The 27,654-nt window shown below is 36.4% G+C and overlaps 1 protein-coding gene, 1 non-coding gene and 1 pseudogene across 4 annotated transcripts in view; 2 read left to right on the forward strand and 1 right to left on the reverse strand.

Moving 5' to 3' along the window:
* Nucleotides 1-27,654, reverse strand: part of ZMYM2 (zinc finger MYM-type containing 2) — a 110,594-nt gene that overhangs the window by 45,530 nt on the left and 37,410 nt on the right. For 2 of the 3 annotated variants that reach the window (XM_053563364.1, XM_053563360.1), the window contains 4 exons: nucleotides 23,188-23,473; nucleotides 20,824-20,989; nucleotides 19,767-19,979; nucleotides 5,711-5,782 (listed from right to left, as the gene is read on the reverse strand). In XM_053563364.1, coding sequence (XP_053419339.1) covers nucleotides 5,711-5,782; nucleotides 19,767-19,979; nucleotides 20,824-20,989; nucleotides 23,188-23,473 — 737 coding nt within the window. The remainder of the gene's footprint in view (nucleotides 1-5,710; nucleotides 5,783-19,766; nucleotides 19,980-20,823; nucleotides 20,990-23,187; nucleotides 23,474-27,654) is intronic. The other variant, XM_053563361.1, reaches the window with a different exon arrangement.
* LOC128567065 (U6 spliceosomal RNA) lies at nucleotides 244-350 on the forward strand. The gene has a single exon (XR_008374738.1). It is a non-coding gene; the product is annotated as a U6 spliceosomal RNA (small nuclear RNA).
* LOC128566536 (Na(+)/H(+) exchange regulatory cofactor NHE-RF3-like) lies at nucleotides 12,385-14,191 on the forward strand (annotated as a pseudogene).

The raw sequence follows: 27,654 nt of genomic DNA on the forward strand, positions 1-27,654 counted from the left end.
TCCGTCTTTCTACCTGATGTTGGAATTATTTAACTCCACCTTCATACCCAAAAGCATGTAGTACATTATGAAAATATAAGAAAGCCTCAAAATGTTCCATGGATGGATGAGTAACAGATGTCAGGAAAGATAAGCAGTCCAAAAGTAACACATGAAATGGGTAAGCTGCATGGAAAAATTTCACCAAGACCACAGGATTTCAGAAAATGAAGCTAATAAATTGAAGGTAAAAATAACAACCAAGTGCTCACTTTGGCAGCACATACACTAAAACTGGAACAATACAGAGGAGATTAGCTTGGCCTCTGTGCAAAGATGACACAGAAATTCATGAAGTATACACTGTATTTTTAATTCACAGTCATCAAGACATGGAATCAACCGAGGTGCCCATCAACACATGATGGATTAATAAACTGTAGTATGTATACACCATGGAATACTATCCAGCCATAAAAAAAGATGGAGACTTTACATCTTTCGTATAAACCTGAATGAAACTGGAGAATATTCTCCTAAGTTATCACAAGAATGGAAAAGCAAATATCCAATGTACTCAATACTAATATGAAACCTACAGACTAACAAATACATACCCACAGAAAAGAAAAACACAAACTCATGTTTCAGGGAGGGAATTAAAGGGAGGGGAATCGGTAGCTCTCACCTAACTAATGGGCACGAAATAAGGGTATACAGCACATCTAGAGCAGCGGTTCTCAACCTGTGGGTTGTGACCCCTTTGAACCATATTAAAAGGTTCACAGCATTAGGAAGGTTGAGAACCACTGTCTAGAGCAGGGGTCCTCAAACTACGGCCCGCAGGCCACATGCGGTGGTGTGACTGTGTTTGTTCCCGTTTTGTTTTTTTACTTCAAAATAAGGTATGTGCAGTGTGCATAGGAATTTCTTCATAGTTTTTTTTTTTTTTTTTAAACTGTAGTCCGGCCCTCCAACGGTCTGAGGGACAGTGAACTGGCCCTGTTTTAAAAATTTGAGGATCCCTGGTCTAGAGGGACACAACCACAACTTGAACTCTACCTAACAAACGCAGACAATGTAACCTAATTGTACCCTCATATTAATCTGAAATTAACAAAAAAGAAACCAAAAATAATAATCAACACCAAAAAAAGGGGAAGAGACAACTTTCTCAGTTTGCAACAAACAAGTATGAGAAAACATACCTGTTTATGTGTCAGGAATGTATGTAATATTCTTTCTCATACTATTAAAAATAATTCCACTGAGCATGGTGGATCATGCCTATCATTCTAGCACTCTGGAAGGCTGAGGCAGGAGGATCCCTTGAGCTCTAGAGTTTAAGACCAGCCTGAGCAAGACCCCCTGCCTACTAAAAATAGAAAAATTAGCCGGTGTTGTGGCCAGCACCTATAAACCCAGCTACTAGGGAGCCTGAGGTAAGAGGACCACTTGAGACCAGGCATTTGAGGTTGCTGTGAGGTAGGCTGACACCAAGGCATGTTAGCCTGAGGCAACAGAAACTCTGTTTCAAAAAAAAAAAAAAATTTCAGGTTACCTATTATGCATTTACATAAATGTTGCCTAAAGGAAGCCCTAGATTTTACTCTTCAAAGTGGAAACCAACTCATTCTTCATCTCTGCTAGACCCCAAAAAGAAAGTTATCAACAGTAAAAGGATGACTATAAACATTAAATCTAATTATGAGTCTACCATGGTACAAAGACAATAGAGGAGAAATGTTCTGGTTTCTTCTGTTCCTCACATCTACTTGATGACTTAAATTTTTATACTGGAACAGGGGAAAAAGAAAATAGATCAATAAGATAATGGAAGGACAGGCACAGTGGCTCACTAGCACTCTGGGAGGCCGAGACAGGTGGATTGCTTAAGCTCATGAGTTCAAGGTCAGCATAAGCAAAAGACCTTATCTCTTTAAAAAAAAAAAAAAAAATAGCCAGGCATTGTGGTAGGTACCTGTAGTCCCAGCCTCTCAGGATGCTGAAGTAAGAAAATCACTTGAGCCCAGGAGTAAGAGGTTGCTGCCACAGCACTCTACCCAGGGTGACAAAGTGAAATCATCTCAAAAAAAAAAAAAAAGGGAGAGATAATGGAAGATAAAAGAATGTTTAAAACCTGAAACCACAATACAAATTATACTAAAAAATATTTAAGACACCTGCCATTGTGTTGCAGGTTTAAAGAAACAAATCAACCAGACATGTGCATGAGATCTCCAGGTATTAGCACCTACAAGTAATTCTTTTACTAACATAAATGAAGTCTCAAAATCTACACCAACTCTTGAATTTGATTTTAATTGTAAACATTCTTTAAGTTGACAAAGTTGGACATGTGATTCTGACACCAATTTTATTGGCAGAATGATTAAATATTAATAGTTTTAAGATATCAAGTAAACAAGGAGATAGGCAACTGATGCACACTGAAGAGAATGAAAAAGTAACAGAAAGAATCATTATTATTTCAACACCTCCACTTTCATAGCTACCACTGCTTCAAACACCAAAGGACTTATTTAATGAAAGTATTAGAAAAAAGGGAGATAGAATTTCATGCCATGTTTCCTCAGCTTCACATGTATTAAAAATAATCATTTAAATTCCATACAGCCTTTGAATGCATACTATTAATATACATTTAGCGATGTAAATGAAAAAAATTAAATGGAGTAAGTTCAGAACTTAAATATTCTCTGTTCAGGCATAAGTAAAATTAAGCCTACATACATTTCTGGTCAAAAAGGATGAGAAGAGAACCAATTAAAACAAGATATTGGTAAGGTTAAAGGTAGTTATGATAGGGAAATTTATGGTAAATGTTCATTTTCAGTCTATCCATTTAAAAGATGTACCTTATATTTTAATTTTAACCAATTTTACATGAACATCAAAATTAACCTTCACATGATTTGATGCATTTAATTCACATTTTGAGAACAGTCTGTCCTTACACGGCAAAAAATGTCCAAAGCTCAGAAACAGCAAAGAATCCTAGTAAAAGGAAGTACCAAACTTCAATAGTGATATAATATTGTACTATTTGTTTAGATTAAGAGATAAATTGAATTAAAAATAATATTTCATTTATTCAATAAAACCCTGAAATTATCTCTTTGTGTTCCAAGATTTGTTTGTACAAAGAAAAAGTCTAAAAAATTATTCACCATTATGTTTTAATTTTTTTCTTTAAACACAAATATTCTACTTTTGAAATTTAACTAATCTTTCTAATTGACAATGGATGCTAAAAATAGTGAATAAAAAGTCTGAAGAGGATATTTATACAGTAACAAATAAAAACTTACACAAATATAGAGGGAAAAGTAGCAACTTCACCCTAGAGAAACCTGATAGACATTTCCTTAATCAAGTTAACACACATCAATGAGATAAATAGACGTCATGTGTCTCTTGATGTGCACAAAGAAGGACACAGCATCACTTATTAGGTATGCATGCCAAAAATGCATTACCTCAATCTAATCCTGAAAAAATACCACACACACACACAAATTACAGGACACTCTACAAAATGTCATGGTCATTTGTCACTCTACAAATGACACTCTCAAAAATGTTAAGGTCATAAAAGACAAAGAAAAACTGAGGAACATCTCTAGATTAAAGTCCCCAACCAACAGGGACTAGATTGAACCTTTAACAACTAGAAAACTAAAGATACAAAACAATGGTTTTCAAACTTTGCACACAAGGTAGTAGGACTGTATACCTAAGAAAAGGAAACAAATCATGTGAGCCCTAGAGCACCAAAGCTTCCTGCCTGGAGGCAGTTGTTGGGGAAGCTACCAGAGGCTTTCTTTCACTGAATTGAGGAAACAGATGGGAGTTCAGGGCAGCTAGAATTTGGGAAGCAAGAGTACTCAAGATGAGGGAATTGCACAAAACAGAGCTCTGGGTATCTACAGAGAGGTATGCATAAAGTAAGTCTTTGGCTAAGAACCAGTCTGTGCAAACGTGAGAAGAAACCACTGAAGTCAGAGAAAGAACCACAGAAAAGCATCAGGCCAAGCAATTCACAAAGCAAACACATGGCTGGGAGTACTCTGTGTTGCTACCTAATAAACAATGGGAAAATCCTGTAATACAGAAGAGATTCAGGTGAAGTAGTCAGGAAGGGATTACCACAGTAGTGGGGATAAATGAACCCTAGACTCATCTGCTCCACCAAAGGCTATTTTCAAAACTTAAAAGCAAGCCTCACAAGTATACAAATAAAAATAATTCTAAGTAATTTGACAATATACCAGAACAAAGTCCAAATCAAAATCCAGTAACCAACAATGTGGAATCACAATATTTTTTTTTTAAATTACTAGACACTTTGCAAAATAGCAAAAATAGTCTTTCTTTCCAAGAAAGAAAAAAAAAATTCAAACTACAGAAACAGACTTAGACATGGCAGACAGGAAAACAGCACGTAAGAACATACAGTAGAACCTCGATAGCTGACCACCTCACTAAGTTGACCTAATCTTCACAGACTGACAGGCACCATATGTACTCAGTGGAAGTTTCTTATGTTGACCATCTCCATATGTTGACCAGTTTGTTACAGTCCTTTGGGTGGTCAACTTCCGAGGTTCTACTGTATTCTGTTATTATTTAAAAGCTAGGAGAGGAAAACAAGAACATAATTCAGCAAGTAATATAAGATATAAAAAAGACACAGCTAGGTGCAACGGCATGCACCTGTAACCAGCTACTCAGAAGGCTGAGGCAGATCTCTTGAGCCCAGGAATTCCAGACCAGCCTGGGCAACATGGCAAGAACTCATCGCAAAAAAAACAAACAAACAAACAAACAAAAAACCCTCAAATGGAACTCTGAGGCATTAAAAACAGAACATGTGAGATGAAAAAAAGACACTATATGATATTAACAGTTGATTAGAAAAAAAATCAATGAACTTAGAAACTCTTCTCAATGAAGCACAGAAGGGGAAAAAAAAAAGACTGGGGGTAAAAAACTATAGATAGAAACTTAGTGACTGTGAGACAATAGCAGGAAGTCTAATATATCTACAACTGGAATCTCAGAAGAAGAGAGGAAAAGGACAAAAAAAAAATTAAAGAAATAATGGCTTATGATCCCAAATTGGACAAGAAATAAGAAATCATTTTTTTAAATTTGCTATGAGAGATATAAATATATAAAATTTGAGTAAGATCCAAAGATTAACCTGTTAACAGTTTATAGATGTAAATATCTTTATAGAGATTCACTGTACTACAGTGAAAATTATTCCTAACTGCATACATTTGTTATTCATATACTAATTTATTCATCTGGATTAACAAGATATAAACTTGAAATTTTTTCAGAAGAAAGGATTTTGGGGTTTCACCCCCCCAAACCTTTCAGGCTGGCACAGAAGGGAGGGATTTTTACGTTCCATAATTAATTGCTTACTGTGTACAAGGTACTGTGTATTAAAAATTATATTTGAAGATAATTTTCTGGGATTATAAATATCTGAAGGCGAATGAACATATCACAAGAAAATTCAATGACATTAGAAAGTCTACATCTTGGAGACAAAGAAAACATTCATCATCTGAAATATTTTAAATTCAGAAAATTTAATGCACTTCAAAACTGCACAAGACTTTTCAGATACATATTAGAGATTGCAGCAGTGCTTGAAAACGTAAAGGCCTGAAACCCTATCTGCATTCCTGCTTACCTCAGGCTGCATTAAGAAAGAGTCCTGCATGTGATCGCGAACCTCCTTCAGGAAGCTTGGATGGCTACCTACCTAAAAAAGATTTTAAAAGACTTTATAAATACACAAAAAAATGCTACTAGATTGAAAGGTAAATGAGCAGTATGTAAAAGTTGTTTCTCAAATATGTATTGTGATTTACAAACTCGTTCTTAATTTTAAAAATGTCTATGTGTCATGTCCCCACTGCTTTTGCCTAATTTACAGAAGAGCAAATGATTTTAATTATCTTAGGAAAAAATGATGTGATGATAAAACAATAATAATAATGATGTAAGAAATTAAAGATTGATACTTGGATTTGACTCTTAATTGAGAAAAATCGCTTATTTCTTTTAAATGGCTTAGAGTGAATTCTAAGATCTCTTTAAAACCTTTTATGCTAATCAGCACTAATAATGAATCTCAGAGCTTTCTAAATTAAGTGATTTGGATATTACACAATTAATGATTTTCACCACCTGCAAAATGGGTTGTTTGGGAAATTCTTTTTAAAGTACATGACATTGTCTAAGCATATAATACAAATTTACATCCTTACTCCTCTCAGAAAAGTTTTAAAAGGTATGCTTCCCACTTTATGTGAAAGTCAAAACACCATGCAAGAAGAGGAAAACTACTGAAAGGAAAGGGGTAAGCATTATATTGTCTCCACTGCCAGGATCCCGATTATTTATTACATTAATATAGTCCAGAAACTGAACAATGAGGACACAGATAAACAACAAAAGCAGCCAAGTTAAATATTAGCGAAAAAGGTCAAAGTGGGGGAAATAAGTAAGGCTCACACATCAATTCTAGTTCTCAGGCTACAGAAAAAGAAAACATTCACTAGAGCATCTCATATAGAGGATCCACATATGTCTGACTGAGTCCTTTTATCAGTAAAAAGGTATGCAAGGACTCCCACCTATTTATTTACTAATGAATTAAAAACATACAGTATATGATTTATAAAACATGCAAATAATTTTAAAGAATGAAAGTTGAATCACTATTTTAAGTTAATTTTTATTTTATTTAATGATAATACAAGGAACATTTTCTATTTTCTGTATCCACTATAGTAGAATCATTTGGTGTCACTGGAGCCTGTACAGGGAGTAGCAACAAGGAACTCCCCCCCCTCTCCTCAGTCAGAGTGATTATCACCGAAAGCCCAGAAAGTAGACAGAACGCCCCGCCCCAAACCACTCGGTAATAACGAGGAACTCCTCCTCGTTTTGTGGTTGTGCAAAGGCTGGACTCCTATCTCCACCTGGCAATAATGAAGTAGAGGCTTCCTTCTCTTTCAGGAACAGAGTGCCAAATGAAACCAGCTAAAGCAAGAGTTTATGTAAGATCCACTGACATGTAACATACACAGTATGCTCAAATTTCAATTTAAAAAAAATTGCTTACACTGAAAGCAGGAAAACTACATTTTAAATGAGGACAATCAATAGATGCCAAAACTGAAATATCAGAAGTAGAATTACCTCACAAAGACTTTAAAGTAGTCTTCAAGAAAATGCTCCAAGAACCAATATAAATGCACTTAAAAACAAATGAAAAAATGAAACTCTCAGCCAAGAAACAGAAAATACAAAGAAGAATCAAATGAAAAACCATGAACTGGAAGATTAATAAAAATTATCCAATCTGAACAACAAAGAGAACAGACTAGGGGAGAGGGGAACAGTGCCTCAAGGATCTGTAGAACTGTAACAAAAAATGTAGCATGTGTCATAGGAGTCCTAGAGAAAGAGGAAAAATAGGGTTAGAAGAGTCCTCAAAAAAATACTGTCTGAAATATCTCAAATTAGGCAAAAGACATAAATCTACAGATAAAAGATTACCAATACCTAGAAAGGATAAGGCCAACTAGGAAACTACAACTTCCACCCCACCAACAACCACAGCCTCCTTACCCCAGAACCTTTACCAACAACTACCAGTGAAGAGTAAACTTGAAATTATAGAGCTTAGTACAGGTTCTGAGGAGCCTAATGAGAAGAAGGGGGGGGGGAAATGAGCAAAAATCTAAGGGGCCTATAAGGACAAGAACAAGTAAAGCGTTTCAGGAGAAAAGAGAGAGGCAGAAAGATTATTTGAAAAAAACAATGGCTTAAAACTTCTCAAATTTGATAATCTACAAATCTAATAAGTGCAACAAATTACAAGTAGAATAAATTCACAGAGAAACACAGTAAGACACATTATCATCAAAATGTTCAAAGACAAAGAGAATTTTTAAAGAAGAGAGAAATAACTCAGTACAAGAAATCCTCAGGAACATTAACTACCAATTTCAACAAAAGAAACCATGGAGGTCAAAAGGCATTTCAACATTTAAAATGATGAAAGGTAAAAAATAAAGTTTCAAACAAGATTACTATATCCAGCAAAACACTATCATCCAAAAATAAAGATACGTACGCAAATAAACAAAGGCTGAAGGAGTTTGTCACTCTACAAGAAATGCTAAAGGTAGTCAAAAGGTTTTTAACTGAAATGAAAGGGCACCCAACTCAATATTCAGGCAAATACAAAATACAGTATTATTGTATTTTTTGGCTTGTAAGTCTGCTTTTTATTTTCTACATGATTTTAAAGACCAATAACATGCATACCAAAAAGTATATGCCTGTGTTATTAGAAATACAGTATTAAAAATGGCAACAAAGGGGGCAGGGATATACAAGAGCAGAGTTTTTAAAAGATAATTTGTTAATAATTCATATTAGATTGACTTGTAGAATGTTAAATGTAATGCCCCCATGGTAACTGCAAATATCTAAAAATTATACACAGAGGAAAATGAGATGGGAATTAAAATAATTCCCTACAATCAATTAAATACAAAAGAAAGTAGTAATGGGTTATAAAAATAAGACATACAGAAAACAATTAGAAAAATGGCAAAAATAAATCCTTCCTATGAGTAATTATTTATTTTAGAGACAGGGTCTTTACTCTATCATCCAGGCTGGAGTACAGGGGCACAGTCAGAGCTTACTATATCTCAAATTCCTGCGCTCAAGCAATACTCTCACCTATGCACATCACCATATCCAGCTACTAATTACTTTAAATGTAAATGGATTAAATTACCTAATCAAGAGGCAGAGATTGACAAAATAGGAAAAGAAAAGATCCAATTATATACTGTCTACAACAGATTCCCTTTACAAGTAGGTCAAAAATAAAAGTATGGAAAAAGATATTCCATGCAAATAGTAGCTAACTGAGAGAGTTAAGTATAATGCAAATATTCCAAAATCTGCAAAAAATTCAAAATCTGAAAACATTTCTAGGTCCAAGCTTTTCAGATAAGGACTACTCAACCTATATCTGGCAAGAGATTAATATCCTGAATATATACATTAACTCCTACAACTCGAACAAAAAAGTATAAATGGGTACAAAAGAAGAGAAAGTTACAGTATTCTATAGCACAGTAGAGTGAATATGGTTAACACAAGCTCAAAAAGTTAGGAGAGGGGCTCAGCACCTGTAGCACAGTGGTTACGGTACCAGCCACATACACCAAGGGTGGTGGGTTCAAACCCAGCCTGGGCCAGCTAAACAACCCCAATAAAAAAACAGCCAGGCGGTGTGGCAGGCACCTGCAGTTACAGCTACTTGGGAGGCTAAGGCAAGAGAATCACTTGAGCCCAAGAGTTTGAAGTTGCTGTGAACTGTGACACCACAGCACTCTACTGAGGGCAACATAGTGGGACTCTGTCTCAAAAAATAAGTTTATTAATTAAAAGCTAGGAGAGGATTTTGAATGTTCTAGACACAGATGTTTGAAGTAATGAAATCCTAATTACCCTGATTTGACCTTTACACATTATATATACATGTACCAAAATATCAATCTCTACCCTACAAATATGTATAATTATGTCAACCAAAATAAGAGAAACAAGAACAAAAGTAAAAACAAAATTTAAAAACCAGCAAAAGATTTGAATAGATATTTCTCCAAAGAAGTTATTCAAATGGCCAATAAGCACATGAAAAACTGTTCATCATTAGTCATTAGGGAAATTCAAATCAATACCAGAGATACTACTAGAATGACTTCAATAAAAAACTAATGTTTAAAAAACAGAAAATAACAAGTGTTGACAAGATGCAAAGAAAATGGAAGCTTTGTGCATTGCTGGTGGAAGCATAAAACGATACAATTGTGGAAAATAGCTCGACAATTTCTCAAACAGTTAAACATAGAATGGCCCTATAACCCAGCAATTCCACTCCTAGCTTTATACCCACCAGATTGGAAAACAAGGAAATTATATCAAAAAATTGATACTTATACACCAATATTCATTGCAGCATTATTCACTATAGCCCAAAATAGAAACAATACAGTATCCATCACATAGATCATGAGATGATAAAATGTGATAATGCAAGTACAACAATGATCATGGCTGCAGCATGGATAAAACTGAAAATACCGTGCTGAGTAAAATACGCCAGACACAAGAGGAGAAATATTATGTAATTCTACTTGTATGAATTATCTAGAATATGCAAACTCACAGAGATTGAAAGTAGATTAAAAATTATCGAGAACTGAGAACAGGAGGTAGTTGGGCGTTTTTATTAATGTTACGGAGCTTCTGCTTGGAATCATGAAAAGAACTAGGGAAGAGATGATGGACACACAATACTGCAAATATAATTAATCCCACTTAATTGCAGTTTTCTTAGAACTCGTAAGCTATTCCCCCCCACCCCCACCCCTTTTATGCTCTGGAATTAAGTAGCATTTAATTGTCTAAATTTGGTGAAATTACCCCGTGAAAATATCTGGGCCTGGTTCTTATTATGGGATAGCTCTTTGATAAATATCTTTATTTCTTCTATGGAAACTGGTCTGCTTAATTTTATCTGCTCTGAAGTCAATCATAGAAAATTAATCTAGGGTCAGTTTTTTTATATAGGGTTGTACAAATTAATCCCTGATTGACTTTTATTAATTTCCTGTTTTGATGCTTACATCTACTTCATACTTTATTTTTTTTTGTATTTGTGGTTTTAAACCTCTTTTACTGATTAAATTAGCTACTATATTTTTTTCTCCTTTTCCAAAGATGTGGTTTTTCAAAGACATGGTATTTTGATTTATTTATTTACTTATTTATTTATAAGAAGATAACATTTACCTGGGCGCAAGCAATCTTCCAGCCTTAGCCTCCAAGTAGCTAGGACTACAGGCGCTAAACCACCACACCAGGCTAATCTTTTTTTTTTTTTTTTTGTAGAGACAGAGTTCCACCTTATCGCCCTCGGTAGAGTGCCGTGCTGTCACACAGCTCACAGCAACCTTCCAAATCCTTGGGCTTAGGCGATTCTCTTGACTCAGCCTCCCAAGTAGCTGGAACTACAGGCGCCCACCACAACGCCCGGCTATTTTTTTGTTGCAGTTTGGCCGGGGCTGGGTTTGAACCTGCCACCCTCAGCATATGGGGCCGGCGTCCTACCTGCTGAGCCACAGGCGCCGCCCCAGGCTAATCTTTTTTTTAATTGTTTTATAGTGATGGAATCTTACTATCCTGCTCAACCTGGTCTCAAACTCTTGGCTTCAGGCAATCCTCCTCCCTAAGTGCCGGAATTACAGATACAAAGCCACCACACTCAGGATCTGAATTATTTTAGTACTATTTTTATTTCTTAATTCATTAATTTTTACTTTTATTTTTTCTTCTCGCTTCAGTTTTTCTTTTTCCAGCTTTCTGAGTTGAATATTTAAGTCATTTATTTTCATTTTTACTGGTTTAAGTACATAAGGATATTACATTTTCCTCTGGACATTTTTATAAAGCAAGTAAACTATTTTAAATCGCACACAAACTTTGTGGACATCCTGGTAACCAGATAACAGTGGTATCTTAAAGAATGCACCAAAAAAGGAAATCACAGGTCAGTGTTACTTGTAAATATGAATGGAAAAGTACTAAAATTTCGATAATCAGAATCTGTGCCCATTTTTTAAAAATGATATGGTACAATTTAGTCTAGAAATGTAAGATGGATCAATGGATTATTAAATCCATTAACATACCACCACCACCCTTATCCTCCAGGGATAAGTTCCAAGACTCCAATGGATGCCTGAAACCACAGATAGTACTACTGAACTTTATATATATATTATTTTTTTCTCCTAAATATACGTAACTATAATAAAGTGTAATTTATAAATTAGGCATAAGAACAGATTAACAGCAATAATAAAATCGAACAATTGTAACAATATGCTACAACAATACTTATATTAATGTGGTTTCTCAAAATAAATTATACTATACTCACCTATTTAGGGTATAGAGGTTGTCCACAGGTAACTGAAATAAATCATGGAAAGCAAATCCTTGGATAAGGGGAGAAGTGCTGTGTGTTTCATACATTAATAAGTCTAAGGAGGAAAAAAAACTACATAATCTCCTCTAAAAACATTGAAAAGACCTTCAAAATGCAACACTCATTTCTGATAAAACACTTAAAACAGAAATAAAGAAATACTTCTGAGGAGGCCTGGGATGCAGGCCCTCAGGCTTTGCTGGCTGAGCAATCCAGGAGTTCCAAGACCAGTACTCGCCAACAGAGATAAGGTCCCCAATGATTCCTGACACAGAATGGCTTCCACCTTCAACCCCAGAGAATATAAACTGTCTAAACAAGAATTAAGAAGGACACCAATGGTCACCTGGTTTGAGTGGTTGTGAAGGGGAGGCCAGCAGAGAAGCTGGCCTCCAAGTCGCAGACAGAGTTCTTAGGATCAACGGTGTTTTCGTGGATAAGGAGGAATAAATGCAGGTTGTGGATCTGGTCAGAAAGAGTAGGAATTCACAGGCGGCGCCTGTGGCTCTGTGGGTAAGGCACCGGCCCCATATACCGAGGGTGGCGGAACCCGGCCCCGGCTGGACTGCAACCAAGAAACAGCCGGGTGTTGTGGCGGGCGCCTGTAGTCCCAGCTACTCGGGAGGCTGAGGCAAGAGAATCGCTGAAGCCCAGGAGTTGGAGGTTGCTGTGAGCTGTGTGATGCCACGGCACTCTACCGAGGGCTATAAAGTGAGACTCTGTCTCTACAAAAAAAAAAAAAAAAAAAAAGAGTAGGAATTCACCATGAGTTTACTAGGTGGATGGGGATTCCTATGAGAAAGCAATGAAAATGCAGATTAAAAAAAATGCACATGAACTTAAAAAGAGTTGGGTTAAAGTCAGAAAGAGCAAGGTTTGAATGATAAAAAACTGTCTCTTGTGACGAATGGGCGAGTAGAGACTTGGACCCAGCCACAGCTCTGCTACCCAGTGAAGAAGGGGAACAGCTATGGTTTCTCTCTGAAGACTGTCTAAGGTAAAATGGGGGTATACTTCACCAATATCACACCTCAAGATATGGCCATGAAAGCTGGGGTGCCGCCTGATGACCATGTGATTGAAGTGAATGGTGAGAATGTAGAAGATGCCAACCATAAGGAAGTTGTTGAGAAGTTAAGAAGAAGGGAAGCCATGTCACATTCCTGCTGGTGGACAAAGAAACTGACAAGTGCCAGTGAGCAGAAGATACAATTCCAAAGAGAAACAGTATGAAACTGTTACCCCACTAGCCCAGACTCATGGAGATGAAGAAGGGAAGCAATGGCTATGGTTTCTACCTGAGGGTGGGCCCAGAACAGAAAGGACATAAGATTCCAAGTCCAGCAGAGGAGGCTGGCTTGAAGAACAATGACCTGGTAATTGCTGTCAATGGCGAGTTGTTGAAACTCTGGATCAAGACAGTGCTGTGGAAACCATTAGGAAGGGTAGAGATCATACTTCACTGCTGGTAGTAGACAAAGAGACAGACAACATATATAAACTGGATCATTTTTTTCCATTTCTCTACTATCAAAGTCAAGACCTGCCTAAGGACTCTGTCAAGGAGGATCCAGCTCCTGGTCCTGTTTCTCAGGAGGCCTCAAGTCCAGATACTACAGAGGAAGAAGATCATAACTCTAAACTTTGCAGGCTGGCTAAAGGTGAAGATGGCTATGGCTTTCACTTCAATGCCATCGGGGGTTTGCCAGGCTCATTCGTCAAAGAGGTGTAGAAGGACAGCCCTGCTGACCTGGCTGGGCTGGAAGATGAAGACATCCCCATTGAAGTGAACGAGATGAATGTGATGGATGAACACTACGAAAGGCTGGTGGACAGAATCCAAAGCAGTGGGAAGAATGTCACACTGTTAAGTCTGTGGAAAGCAAGCTTATGATTATTTTCAAGCTAAGAAAATCCCTATTGTCTCCTCCATGGCCGAGCCAATGGATGCCCCCCCCACCCCCATTCCAAAGAAGGAACATTAGTGGCACCAGAGCATGACTTGCACATGGTGAAAGATTGAGTGCACAGCACAGCACAGCCTTACATTCTTCTTCCGATTCTGAAGATACAGAGATTTGAAGAGAACAAACAATGGCTTTAGCTGATAGCCGTTTCCGGGTATTTAGATAAGGAATGAGTTGCCACCTGTCTACTGTCAGAGGGAAAAACTTCTTTGGAAACCATTCATCATGTGTGAGTTATTTCTTAGGGGTGGGTGGCTGTTGAAGATGGCTTCTTTATGATAAACTTAGGAAGAGTTAAGGCAGGAGCCAGATTCTTTTCTTGTGATCTCTTCCATGGTTCAACTCTACATTTGTCTGTATGATGAGGCTCCTTAAAGACCAAAGATTTGCAAATCTGTTTATGTGAGAGCTGCTAATTAAAGTATCTGAGCAGATAAGTCTCTTAAAATCATGCTTTTGAAACAACATTGTGGTTGCTAGAATAAGTAACACTAAAAATGCAAAAAAAAAGAATACTTCTTTAATAATGCTGACATAGGGCGGCGCCTGTGGCTCAGTGAGTAGGGTGCCGGCCCCATATACCGAGGGTGGTGGGTTCAAACCCAGCCCTGGCCAAACTGCAACAAAAAAATAGCCGGGCATTGTAGCGGGCACCTGTAGTACCAGCTACTCGGGAGGCTGAGGCAAGAGAATCACATAAGCCCAAGAGCTGGAAGTTGCTGTGAGCCATGTGACGCCACGGCACTCTACCGAGGGCAGTAAAGTGAGACTCTGTCTCTACAAAAAAAAAAAAAATAATAATAATGCTGACATATATAGACCTCAACCCTAAGGCTAGCATCTAATTTAACAAAGAAATACTAACAACATTCCTGCTGAAATAAGAATAAAATATCCACCATCTCTATTATTTAAAATTATATTATAGTTATCATGAAATACCATCAGGCAAGAGAAACAATTGAGTGAGAATTGGAAAGGGAGACTTAAACATTCTTTATTTGCAGATGATATGATGGTAAATCTAAATAATCTAGGACAGTGGTTCTCAACCTTTCTAATGCCACGACCTTTAATACAGTTCCTATGGGCCGTGACCCACAGGTTGAGAACTGCTGATCTAGGAGAATCAATAACAATGACTCACTTAAGTTGAAGATACGCTGTATTTAAATCCAATAAAAATATACAAATATGTACAAATGAACCCAAAATAATGAAAGAATTCATTTTAAATGGCCACAAAAGGCTGGGTGCAGTGGCTGGTGTCTGCAATCCTGGCACTCTGACAGGCCAAGGTGGGTGTATGGCTTGAGCTCACGAGTTTGAGACCAGCCTGAGCAAAGAGCGAGACCCTGTCTCTACTAATAATAGAAAAACTGAGGCAAGAGGATCACTTGAGCCCAAGAGTTGGAGGTTTCTGTGAACTATGACGCCACAGCACTCTACCCAGGGCAATAGTTGAGACTCTGTCTCAAAAAAAAAAAAGCCACAAAAAAGACAAATTATTTATAAATAAGCAAGAGCACTGATTCAATGAGTGGATTCTTTATGCATTTAAGAGGATTTCAGTAAAGAATAGAAATGGGAGGAATTAGCCAGATAACTTTATTCTTAAATTCATATAGAAATGAAAACAAGAATAGCTAGTAAACCCTGAGAAAGAATAGCCTTATTCGATCACATATTAAAACACACAATGAAATGTCAATTATTAAAACAATGTAGAAAGAACACATGAAAACTTCTGATAAAACAACAGAAAAGACTAAGAAGGACCAGAAAAAGATACATAGAAATTTTAAGTATGAATTTTTACGGGATGAATGTGACATCTTAAATCCCTGAGCAAAGGGTTAGATAATTTTTAATGAATGATTTTCAAAAAAGAACAGTTATTTGCAAGCAGATAAAATGTGCTCCACAATGGAAACATATACCAGGATAAACTACAGATAGATTTAAGATTTAAAGATTAAAATGAATACTTATAAATATTACAAGAAAATATGGAAAGTACTCATTACGACCTGGAGAGGAGAAAACCTAAGAGGCAAAAACCAGAAGCAATAAAACTATTAAAGTGGACTACATATTAAAATCAAAAACTTGGGGCGGTACCTGTGGCTCAGTGGGCAGGGTGCCGGCCCCATATACGGAGGGTGGCGGGTTCAAACCCAGCCCCAGCCAAACTGCAACAAAAAAATAGCCAGGCATTGTGGTGGGCGCCTGTAGTCCTAGCTACTTGGGAAGTTAAGGCAAGGGAATCATCTAAGCCCAGGAGTTGGAGGTTGCTGTGAGCTGTGTGACACCAGGGCACTCTACAGGTGATAAAGTGAAACTGTCTCTACAAAACAAACAAACAAAAAAAAAAAACCTCAAAAAACGTTACATGACCAAAAGCAACAGTAACACTATAAGTAACCAATCACAGTTATGCACAATAACAAGGATGACTGTCATGACACAATAAAGCCATTTACATAAAGTTTATAAGCAAGTCACAAGTCAAAATATGATGTCTGAGGCTTGGCACCCACAGCTCAGTTAGGGTTAGGGTGCAGGCCACATGCACTGGGGCTGCTGGGTTCGAACCTGGCCCGGGCCTGCTAAACAATGACAACAACATCCAAAAAATAGACAGGCACTAAGGCAGGCGCCTGTAGTCCCACCTACTTGGGAGGCTGAGGCAAGAGAATTGCTTAAGCCCAAGAGTTTGAGGTTGCTGTGAGCTATGACACCACAGCACTCTACCAAAGGGTGACATAGTGAGACTCTTGTCTCCCCACCCCACCCCACCCCAAAAAAAGTCTAAAGTCAAAATAGTGGTTATCTTTGAGAAAGTAGGAGATGGTAATTAGAACAGAGCAAAAGAAGCTAATGGAAAACAGGTTTGCTCAGTTTCTTGAACTAGGTTCTTAAAAACTCAAGATGAAAGACACAGATTTTATCTTTATAGTAATGCTGAAATAAGGATTAATATTTTCCCAACTTCACAGATGGGAAAAAAGGCAGGCACAGGGTGTCAAGTAATTTGCCCACAGCACACAGTGGATAACTGCTGGGCCATGACTTTAACCCGGGCCACCTAACCCTAAAGCCAGAACTCTTAACAAGCTACCTAGGTGACAGAAAATAGCAAATACAACATCAGCAACAACATCAAACAATAGGATTAGTTTTGAGGATTATAAATAATCTAACCCTTTCCATTTCCATAAGCCTTCCTTATCTACAAGAATGTGAAGTACGTCACCCCAACATCAACCTTATGAAGGCAAGAACTATGTCTTCTTTACTGCTGTCTTACATCCTGTGCAACTAGCACAGTGCCTGGAACACAGTACTTGGTACATAAATAATTGTTTTGTGAACAAGTTACAGATTCATTTTGCACATTAAATAAATGTTTAGTCTAATGGGAAAAAAATTAACATCAAAGCCCAAACAGAAAAATTGATATAAGATACAAATAAACAGTTCACATAAAAGGAAAGACAGCTTTGAAACAAGAAAATCTGCTCAGAGAGGCACCTGTGGCTCAAGGAGTAGGGTGCTGCCCCATATGCCAGAGGTGGCGGGTTCAAACCTGGCCCTGGCCAAAAACTGTTATTTTGGGTGGCGCCTGTGGCTCAGTGAGTAGGGCACCAGCCCCGTATACCGAGGGTGGTAGGTTCAAACCCAGCCCCGGCCAAACAGCAACAAAAAAAAAGAAAATCTGCTCATCATCATTCCTAATGAAAGGGATACAAATTAAAACTACACTGAGATGCCATTTTCACCAATTAGAATGAGGTGTTAATATTCTCTGTTGGTGAGACTATAGGAAAACAGCAACTTCCCCTATTGCAGAAGGAAAACTAACTGGTAGGACTCCAAAAGATGGGAATTTAATGATACATAACAAACATACGCACCAAACATTAGCCAAGCAATCTTGCTTCTAAGAATTCACCTTGAAGTCATACTTCCACAAATACCCAAGTAAAGCAGATGCAAGTTTATTCACGATCTATTATTTGTAATAGCCACGAAAACAAACTAATCAAACTGCTGTATAGACCTCTGTTGATTCATACACGGTCAGCCATCAGCTCCTAGGGAATGATGGAGTGCCAGTACTTGCAGCCTTCACTGCAAAAATACTCCTTCTACTACTATTGAATTTCAAGATACAGACATGGAACTGAACGTGTAATTGGAACAAGATGCACAGAAGCACACCACTCATTATATAGAGCATTTCTACCACACGAATATAATGCGTGTATAACTTTAAAAACACAGATAATATTGAAATGTTGTAAAATAATTAGGGAGTATTTATTATCTTTATTTTTAATATTGTTATGGACTAAACTATGTCCCCTCCAAATTAGTATCTTAAAACCCCAAATTCCAATATATTTAGAGACAGGTCCTCTAGGGAAATAAGGTCATAGGGGTAGGGCTCTAATCCAACAGGACTTATGTCTTTATAAGAAGAGGAGATACCAGAGATCTCCCTCTCTTTTTCCCATTTTCACAGAGAAAGGCTGTGTGAGGAGGTAGGAAGAGGCAGCTGTCTCTAAATTAGAAAGAAGCTTCACCAGAAATCAATCCTGGACTTCTAGCCTCCAAACTATGATAATATAAACTTCTGTTGTTTAAGCCACCCAATCTGTGGTATTTTGTTATGGCAATTACAGCAAACTAACATACATAGAACTTTTCTATAAGTTTCTATCATTTAATTTTTAACAATGGATCTCTTTAATTTCACAATGGATTTCACAAAATTCCTCAAAATTTAAACTATACAACCATAAAAAAGAATGAAGGTCTACATACCCAGAGAGATAGGGACTGATTTCCAAAATACACTGTGAAGTGCAAAATGGAAGACATAGAACAATATATACTATATGCTGCCCTTTGTATAAACAAAAGTGACTAACAAATTATGTTTCCTTAATTTTTCAAAAAAAAAAGGAAACACATAAAACACTAAGAATTAAGAAGTGATAGTTGGAAATGATGTATAGAACCAAGAGAAAATAGCAATTAGAGTTAACTTCTATGAGTGTATCTTTTAACATACATTTTATTTTTGAGCCACATGTATAAATTCAAAATAAACTACATCAAAATGACTTTAAAACTGAAATTAACCTTAAATTCATATATAAACAAGACAACCATTTCTAAGCTAAGTTTTAACAGTTTGAAAAATCATATTTGAAACCCTTCCTCAACTCCCAAAAAAGAAGAAAATTCAAAAGAGGAATTATTCTGGTAGCATTTACTATGTAAAATCGTTAAGTTTATTCCAATAATCAACATATATAGTTGCTCCTCACTTTACTATGGGGTTGCATCTCAACAAACTTTTAAGTTAGAAGTATCCTAAGTCAAAAGTACATTTTAAGACCCATTTAAACTCAGAGTAGTTTATGGGGACTTAATCCCATCCTAATTAGAGGAACACACTGAATGAGTATTCCTTTTGCATCGCTGTAAAGTTGAGTCAAGTCAGGGACCATCTGCATTTCAGAATTCACTTGAGGTAGGTCATCTACAAGATATGATGACGATAATGGAATTAAACAAGATTCCAAGATAATTCTGGCTAATAAATACTGATAGAGTAAATTGTTAGCGCTTTCAAAACATTCTAAAGAATAGGCAGTTTTGATTAGAACATGAATTACCTGTTTGTATTCACTGACACAACTTTGGCAGCAAAATCTCTTCTGCTGACCATCAATCACCACAACATTGTTCCCAGCACCTTTACTGGGCAAGTACTCTCCACACTGTTCACAGCAGTTCATTACTAGACCATTGGCCATTCTATATCTATTAAAGCAGTGGTCACTGCACAGTTTGTGAGTCATATTTTTAAAGCTAACTTCATGGCGAATCTAAAAGAAAAAGAATAAACAAAATATTAAAAAACAAATCAGTCTGATATAGGTGGTCCAACAGACACAAAAAAATGCCTCATTAAGGCTTGTTTGGGGAAAAGGAAAAACAAAGTACATGTCATAATTCTTTAAACTGTTTATACACACAGGACCACATGTATGGCTCTAAGAAAAGAAAAAAGCCCCTCAGATATATCACTACAAACTTCTCAAGAGCTTATCAAAAACAATAGAAAACAACCAACTTTGCATAATGGTACTATTGAACTTCATAAACATACAGACCAGACTGAAAATCTTTACACAAATTCAACAAAAATTATTAAGTACATTAGAAAAAGTAGGAGAGAACCAATATTATAAATAATCCAAATGAGGTATATATAAATAGGTTACTTTTTAATACCATACTGATATAAAAATATTCCCTCTACTTGTTCTACTCCTCAACTAGATTATCTGTATTTCTTGTGTAGTCAGCCTATTTGTTTAAACTAGTGGTTCTCAACCTGTGGGTGGCAACCTCTTTGGACTGTATTAAAGGTTCACGGCATTAGGAAGGTTGAGAACCACTGAACTTTAAACAAACATACTATTAGACAAAAACCACAACAATATGGTTTTTGTCTGTGAGTGCTCCCAACCTCAAGGGGGAAAAAGGGCATTTAATGTAACAATTTTCCTAAATTATCCTACCTATAGGAGAATAGAATTACATAATAGATAAGTAGGTGATAGATTTTTTTCACTTTCAAAGAAATATATGCTGATAGGAATATTTAACAGCTCTTACAGACTCCTTATCAGTTACAACTATGTGATAAAGTACAAAAATACAAACCTCTGTTAGTTTACCACAGATTGTACATCTTGATTTATTTAGAGCTCCTTTAGTAGGATTCTGTTTGTCTTCATAGAGAGACAAACAAGATGTACTACAGAATTCCTGGAAGGACTCACTTGAATCCACTTGAGCAACAATGGTTCCTTTCATTGTGGTTATATCTCTGAAAAATAAAGAGGTACAAGTATACTTTCATTTAAACAAATCAAACTTAAGAGTAGTAAATGACAATTTTCATTTCTACAGATTGAGTCTGAAAAATCAAACACTATTTTAGGGTCACTTTTATTATTTAGAAACTCTTGACAATAAAATATGGACTCCTAGAAAAAAGCCTGAGAAGCAAAAAGTATTTTATGTTACTTGCCACCACCTATCTTAAAATTCAGTGAAAAGGATTTCAGATATGGAACATTAAAAAAAAAAAAAGGCCGAGTATGGTGGCTCACGCCTGTAGTCCCAGCGCTATGAGAGGCCGAGGCGGGTGGATTGCCTGAGCTCAGAGGTTCGAGACCAGTATGAGCAGCAGTGAGCCAGAGTAAGACCCCTGTCTCTACTAACATCAAAAACAGCCGGAGGTTGTGGGCGTCTGTAATCCCAGCTACTAGGGAGGCAACAGGAAAGAACATTGCCAGAGGAAGAAGAAAATGAACAAAAAAAAAAAGAGAGTACTTCAAACGAAGAAGAATGAACAAGCAACCTGAAATTAAAAATAAAAAAAAAAAAGCTATTACTAATTATATGGAATAACGCCAGGCACGGTGGCACCCGTAATCCTAGCACTCTGGGAGTCCAGGCAGGTGGACTGCTTGAGCTCAGGTGTTCAAGACCAGCCTTAGCAAGAGTAAGATCACCCCACCCCCATCCCTAAAAACAGCCAGGTGTTGTGGCTGGAGCCTGTAGTACCAGGTACTTGGCAAGGATTACTTGGGCCCAAGAGTTTGAGGTTGTTATGAGCCATAATTCTTTTTTTTTTTTTTTTTTTTGGAGACAGAGCCTCAAGCTGTCGCTCTGGGTAGAATGCTGTGGCATCACAGCTCATAGCAACCTCCAACTCCTGGGCTTAAGTGATTCGCTTACCTCAGCCTCTCAGTAGCTGGGACTACAGGTGCCCACCACAATGCCCGGCTATTTTTTGGTTGTAGTTGTTATTGTTGTTTGGCAGGCCCGGGCTGAATTCAAACCCGCCAGCTCTGGTGTATGTGGCTGGCACCTTAGCCACTTGAGCTACAGGCGCCCAGCCAGAGCCATTATTCGTAACTCTATGGCACTATACCAAGGGCAAAACAAAGTGGAGACTCTATCTCAAAGAAAAGAAAAAAAAACCCTAATTACATGAAATTAATGTCAAAGACTAATTCACTCAAGTATAAATTTATAATAATACCTATTTAATAACCCTCCCCCAGGTAAAGAGAAAACATCAGGTCACAACAGGACATCTGTTCTAAAGGAGTAACTGAACTTAAAATATCTCCCACCCACCTTACTCACTCATCATTCTACGTGGCTCTCCAACTATAATCAGAAATCTTAGTAAGTGATAATATTGATGACCTTTGAAATTTTCTTTTAATTCTAAATTTCAAGATTTAACTTTGCTACTGTAAAGCACTTTAAAAACTGTAATAATTGATTCAGTATTTTAATTTATTAAACATATACAAAACTCTTAGCCCTTTCTCGAGTTCCAAGATCTAAATATGGCTTCGCAGACTTGGCTAATTCAAGATATGGTACAGAAAGTCCACCTAGTTTGACCTTAAATATAATATACCATATTGCAGCTATTTTTAACTAGTGAAGTTAGACCTAAAAAATGGCTAGAGAGAAGATCCTATCTTTCCAAAGCTGGCAAAAAGCTGGTATATGAGTCTTGAAAGAGTATTTCTTATCACTTAATAATGTTCAAAACAAACACATACATAATACAAAGATTAGCCAATTTTAAATAATGTCAAGCTGAGGGCAGTATAAAAGTTGATTTATTTTAATACAGAATTAGTCATATAAAAACTGCTTAACATTTTTATCTGGCTAGAACTAAATTCTTCCAATAACTATGCATTCTTACAAATACAAAGAATCTAAAAGAGATTACAGACAAAATTAATTACAATGGCTTATGTTAATCAACCCAAAGTCTATCCAAACAGGAAGCCTTCTATCTCAAAGCCACCTGGGACTAGATAAAGAAACGTTCAAAGCCATTACAAATTTGAGTTTGGCTTTAGGATTCAAACTAGCTTACCAACTTTTAAAATATAGTAATACATCTCCATAACTCTTATTAAAAAATCTTTAAAATTTTATACCACCAAAGTTCAACTTTGCAGAATGATGTTCAAAGGTAAACCTTACTTTTTACACATAACACAGAGTTTCTTTGGAGCAGGCTTGTGAGAGAAGGAAGAAAGGCAGGTAGTAGAACAAAAGAGGTGAGCTGATCCTTTTCGTTGATAAGCTGTCTGTCCCTTCTGTAAAGGTTTTTTGCAGTTTGCACAAGTAACTTTAACTGGTTTAGTGGGTTGCTGTTGGGCAGAAGGCTGGAAAATCTGTTTAGGAAGTGAGGCCACTGGTGATAAAGAATCTACCCCTGGTTGCTTCTGATTACGAGGAAATGAGGCTGACTGGGAGATCCAAGAATCTTAAAGACAAAATGCACAAGGAAGAGTAATTAAAAAGGTGTTTGTTTACACACATTGAAATTTATATCAGAGAAATAGTTTAAACTTTCCATTTTGTACAAGCTTGAGATGTTAATGAAGCAACAATACAGCTGAGGTATATATAGGTATAGCACAAGCTTTGGAGTGAGAATGTCTGTCATAATATAATATATTATATTTCTGAATATTCTGTTATTTACTATGTTAGTAAATTTTAATTTCTCTCACCACAAAAAATAAGTATGGGAGATAAAGCATATGCTAATTAGCTCTATTCAGTCACTCCATAATGTATACATCTTTCAAAACAGTTTGTTGTTTGAAATATAACATATATATTTAAAATATAACATAAATATAAATGTAAATAATTTTTGTAAATTTTTTAAAAATTAACTTTAAAAACTAGAATGTCTGGTTTACATTTTAGCTAGCTTTATCACTTAACAAAACTGGAAAGCTACTTAAACTCTGCCTCACTCTGCTCTCAACTGGAAATAGTACCAACCTCATACAAATGGTAAATATTAAATGAGATAATATATGCAATAAAACAGAGGGACAGTACATAGGAACCATTAAATATCAGTCTCTAGTTGTTAAGCAATAAGTATTCATGTATTTATAGAGTATTACTTTCAGCAAGGAACACATATATCAACATAAAAGTAAAATAAAATCCTAACCGATTAGAACCTTTGACAAATGTAACACAAATCTGAAAGTTTATATGTAATTATTTCTAAAACATCTTTTTAAGAACAGATTTCCCAAATAGACATATGCTTAGTTTCGTAGCCTCTACATATAGCACATATGGGAGTTAAGCCAATGTACACAAGTACACCCTCAGACACTGCAGGTTCAGTTCCAGACCAGAGTAATAAAGCTTTATGTCACAACAAAGTCACAAATTTTTTTGTTTCTAGTGCATTTAGCAATTATGTTTACACCATACTATCGTCTATTAAATGAGCAACAGCATTGTCTTTTGTTAAAAATCTACATACATTAATTTCAAAATACTTTATTGCTAAAAAATGCTAACAATCATCTGAGCCTTCAGAAAGTTGTAATCTTTTTGTTGGAAGAATCTTTCCTCAATGTTGATGGTGGCTGATTGACCAGGATAGTGGTTGGGTGGATTCTTGCAATTTCTCGAAATAAGACAATTAAGTTTGCCCATTGATTGACTCTTCCTTTCATGAAAGATTACTCTTTTAATAATAGCATTTTACTCCCAGTAGAGCTTCTTTCAAAATTGGAATTAATCCTCTCAAACCCTACCACTGCTTGATCAACTAAGTTTATGTAATATTCTAAATCCTTTATTGTCAATTCACTGTTCCCAGCATCTTCACTAATAATACATTCCATCTGCAGAAACCCTTTTCTTTGCTCATCCATAAGAAATCAACATTTAAGTTTTATCATGAGACTGCAGTACTCCAATCACATCTTTAGAGACTCCACTTCTAATTCTGGGTCTCCTGCTACACCACATTGGCAATTATTTCTTCCACTGAGGTCCTGAACAACCTCTCTCCAAGTCATCTATGAGAGTTGGATTCAACTTCTTCCAAACTCCTGTTAATGTTATTTTGACCCCCTCCCATGAGTCAGAAATGTTGTTAATGGCATCTAGAAAGGTGAATCCTTTCCAAAAGATTCTCAATTTACTTTGCCCAGATCCCTTAGAGAAATTACTCTAAACAGTAGCTATCACATTATGTATGACATGTGTATCTTAAATAGTAAAACTTAAAAGTCAAAATGACTCCTTGATCCACAGGCTGTAGAACCAATGCTATGTTAGCAAGCATAAAAGCAACATGTACATCTCCATCAGAGCTACGGGGTACAGTGTTAATGAGTAGTAATATTTTAAAAGTACTCTTTTTTGCTGAGCAATAGGTCTCAACAATGGACTTAAAATATTTGGTAAACTATCCTATAAACAAATGTGCTATTGTCCAAGCTCTGTCATTCTTTTTATAGAACATAGGCAGAGTACATTTGGCCTAATTCTTAAGGGCCCTAGGATTTTTGAGATGGTAAATGAACACTGGCTTCAACTTAAAATCATCAGCTACATGAGTTCTGATAAAATGATCTGAAGCTTTGAAAGCAGGCATTGACTTCTCCTCTCTAGCTGTGAAGTCCTAGATGGCTTCTTCCAATACAGGGCTGTTTCAGATACATTGTGAATCTATTGTGTAGAGTAGACACCTTCATCAATTATCTCAGCTACATCTTCTGGATAACTGACTGCAGCTTCCACATCAGCACTTGCTGCTTTAACATGCACTTTTACAGAGGTGGCTTCTTTTCATCAACCTCATGAACCAATCTCTGCTAAATTTTCTTCGGCAACTTCCTCACCTCTCTCAGCCTTCATTGAAGAGAACTGCAGTTGCTCTGGATTAGGCTTTGACTTAAAGGAAAAGTTGTGGCTGATTTGATCTTCCATCCAGAGCACTCAAACTTTCTCTGTATCAGCAACAAGGCTGTTTCACTTTCTTACCATTTCTGTGTTCACTGGAGTAGCATTTTTAATTCCCTTCAACAACTTTCCCTTTGCATTCACAACTTTGCTAAATGTTTGGCCCATGAGGCCTAGCTTTCAGTTTTAGACATGCCTTCTTCAATGAAATTATTTCTAGCTTTTCATTTCAAGTGAGAAACATGCAACTCTGCCTTTCACTTGAACAATTCTAAGCCTTTATAGTTATTAATTGGCTTAACTTCAATATTGCTATTGTTTCAGGTAATAGGGAGGCCCCAGGAGCAGGATAGAGATGGAAAAATGGCTTATCAATGATGCAGTCAGAACACATACAATTAAGTTCAACATCTTATATGGGTGGGGTTTTGTGGTGCCCTATAACAATTACTATAGTAAGATCAAAGACGACCTATCATAGATCACCACAACAGATATGATAATAAAGAAAAGGTTTAAAATATTGTGAGAATTACCAAGAGACATGAAGTGAGCACATGCTGTTGGAAAAATGGCACAGATAGACTTGCTCAACTCAAGGTTGCCACCAACTCAATTTGTATAAAATACAGTTATCTGTAAAGTGCAATAAAACACAGTATGATAAAAGAAGGTATGCCTATACTAATCCAACATCGAATTACTCTAGCACTGCAAAGATTCAGCACAGCACAGCACAGCACAGCGCTGAGGTATCTGTAACTTAACTATTAATGCCCAAGTGCATCTTCTGTCTTTCATACTAAGATTCTTTAGTACTCAGCAGGAAGTTTCCTGCCTGTTGGATGAGTTCCTGTTCCACAGGTCTCTCAAGACTCTATCAATACCTATAATCTATCTTCATTTTGAAAGTCTCAGACTACCACTTCTAACTTCTATTACTTTAGTCTCTCATAAATTTTTTTCCTTTCAAGTTTCTCTTCAATCTTGAACTTCTATACATAAAAGGTGCCCTTCTATGGAAAAGACAAATATGACAGAGCTCAGGGAAACTTCCTTACCACCAAATTATTTTTTTTTTTAATTAAATCATAGCTGTGTACATTATAATGCAATCATGGGGTACAATGTGCTGGTTTTTATAGGACAATTTCTTGGTTCTGACTCATTCCATCAATCTAAAGGTTTCAAAGGGCTTACACGCACTCACTGCTATTCAGATTTTACCTGATTCTGTAATGCCTCTCAATTAAGAAAAAAAATACTTTATACATAAACAAGAGTTCATTCTGGAATCCTGTTATCCTGCTATCTTGATCCGTTTTAACAAACAGGTAAAAATACTAAAGAAAGAAAATCACTAAAAGTCCTAGGAATCTGATCTCATAAAGCAAACAACAATTATGCTTGAATGTACACTAGAAATAATAGCTCTTTGCAACACAAATGCTGCTCCTTAGAATCTTCAATTTTGTAGGCTTATCATTTGAATACATCCTTGAAGAAGTCTATTTAAACTTAAGGTCATTTTTGCCTTGCTATTGAAAAAACGGTGCTTTTTTCCTACTTAGCTTTAGGCCCTGTAAAAATTATATAGTGGCTCCCTTTCTTTTTTTTTTTTTAATTAAATCATAGCTGTTACATTTTCCTTATTCTCACATTTTCACTTCCCCTATCATTAAAAAAAAATTCTTAGAAATATGAGAAACCTAATCA

Source organism: Nycticebus coucang, chromosome 15 (genome assembly GCF_027406575.1).
Source record: "Nycticebus coucang isolate mNycCou1 chromosome 15, mNycCou1.pri, whole genome shotgun sequence".
NCBI lineage: Eukaryota > Metazoa > Chordata > Mammalia > Primates > Lorisidae > Nycticebus > Nycticebus coucang.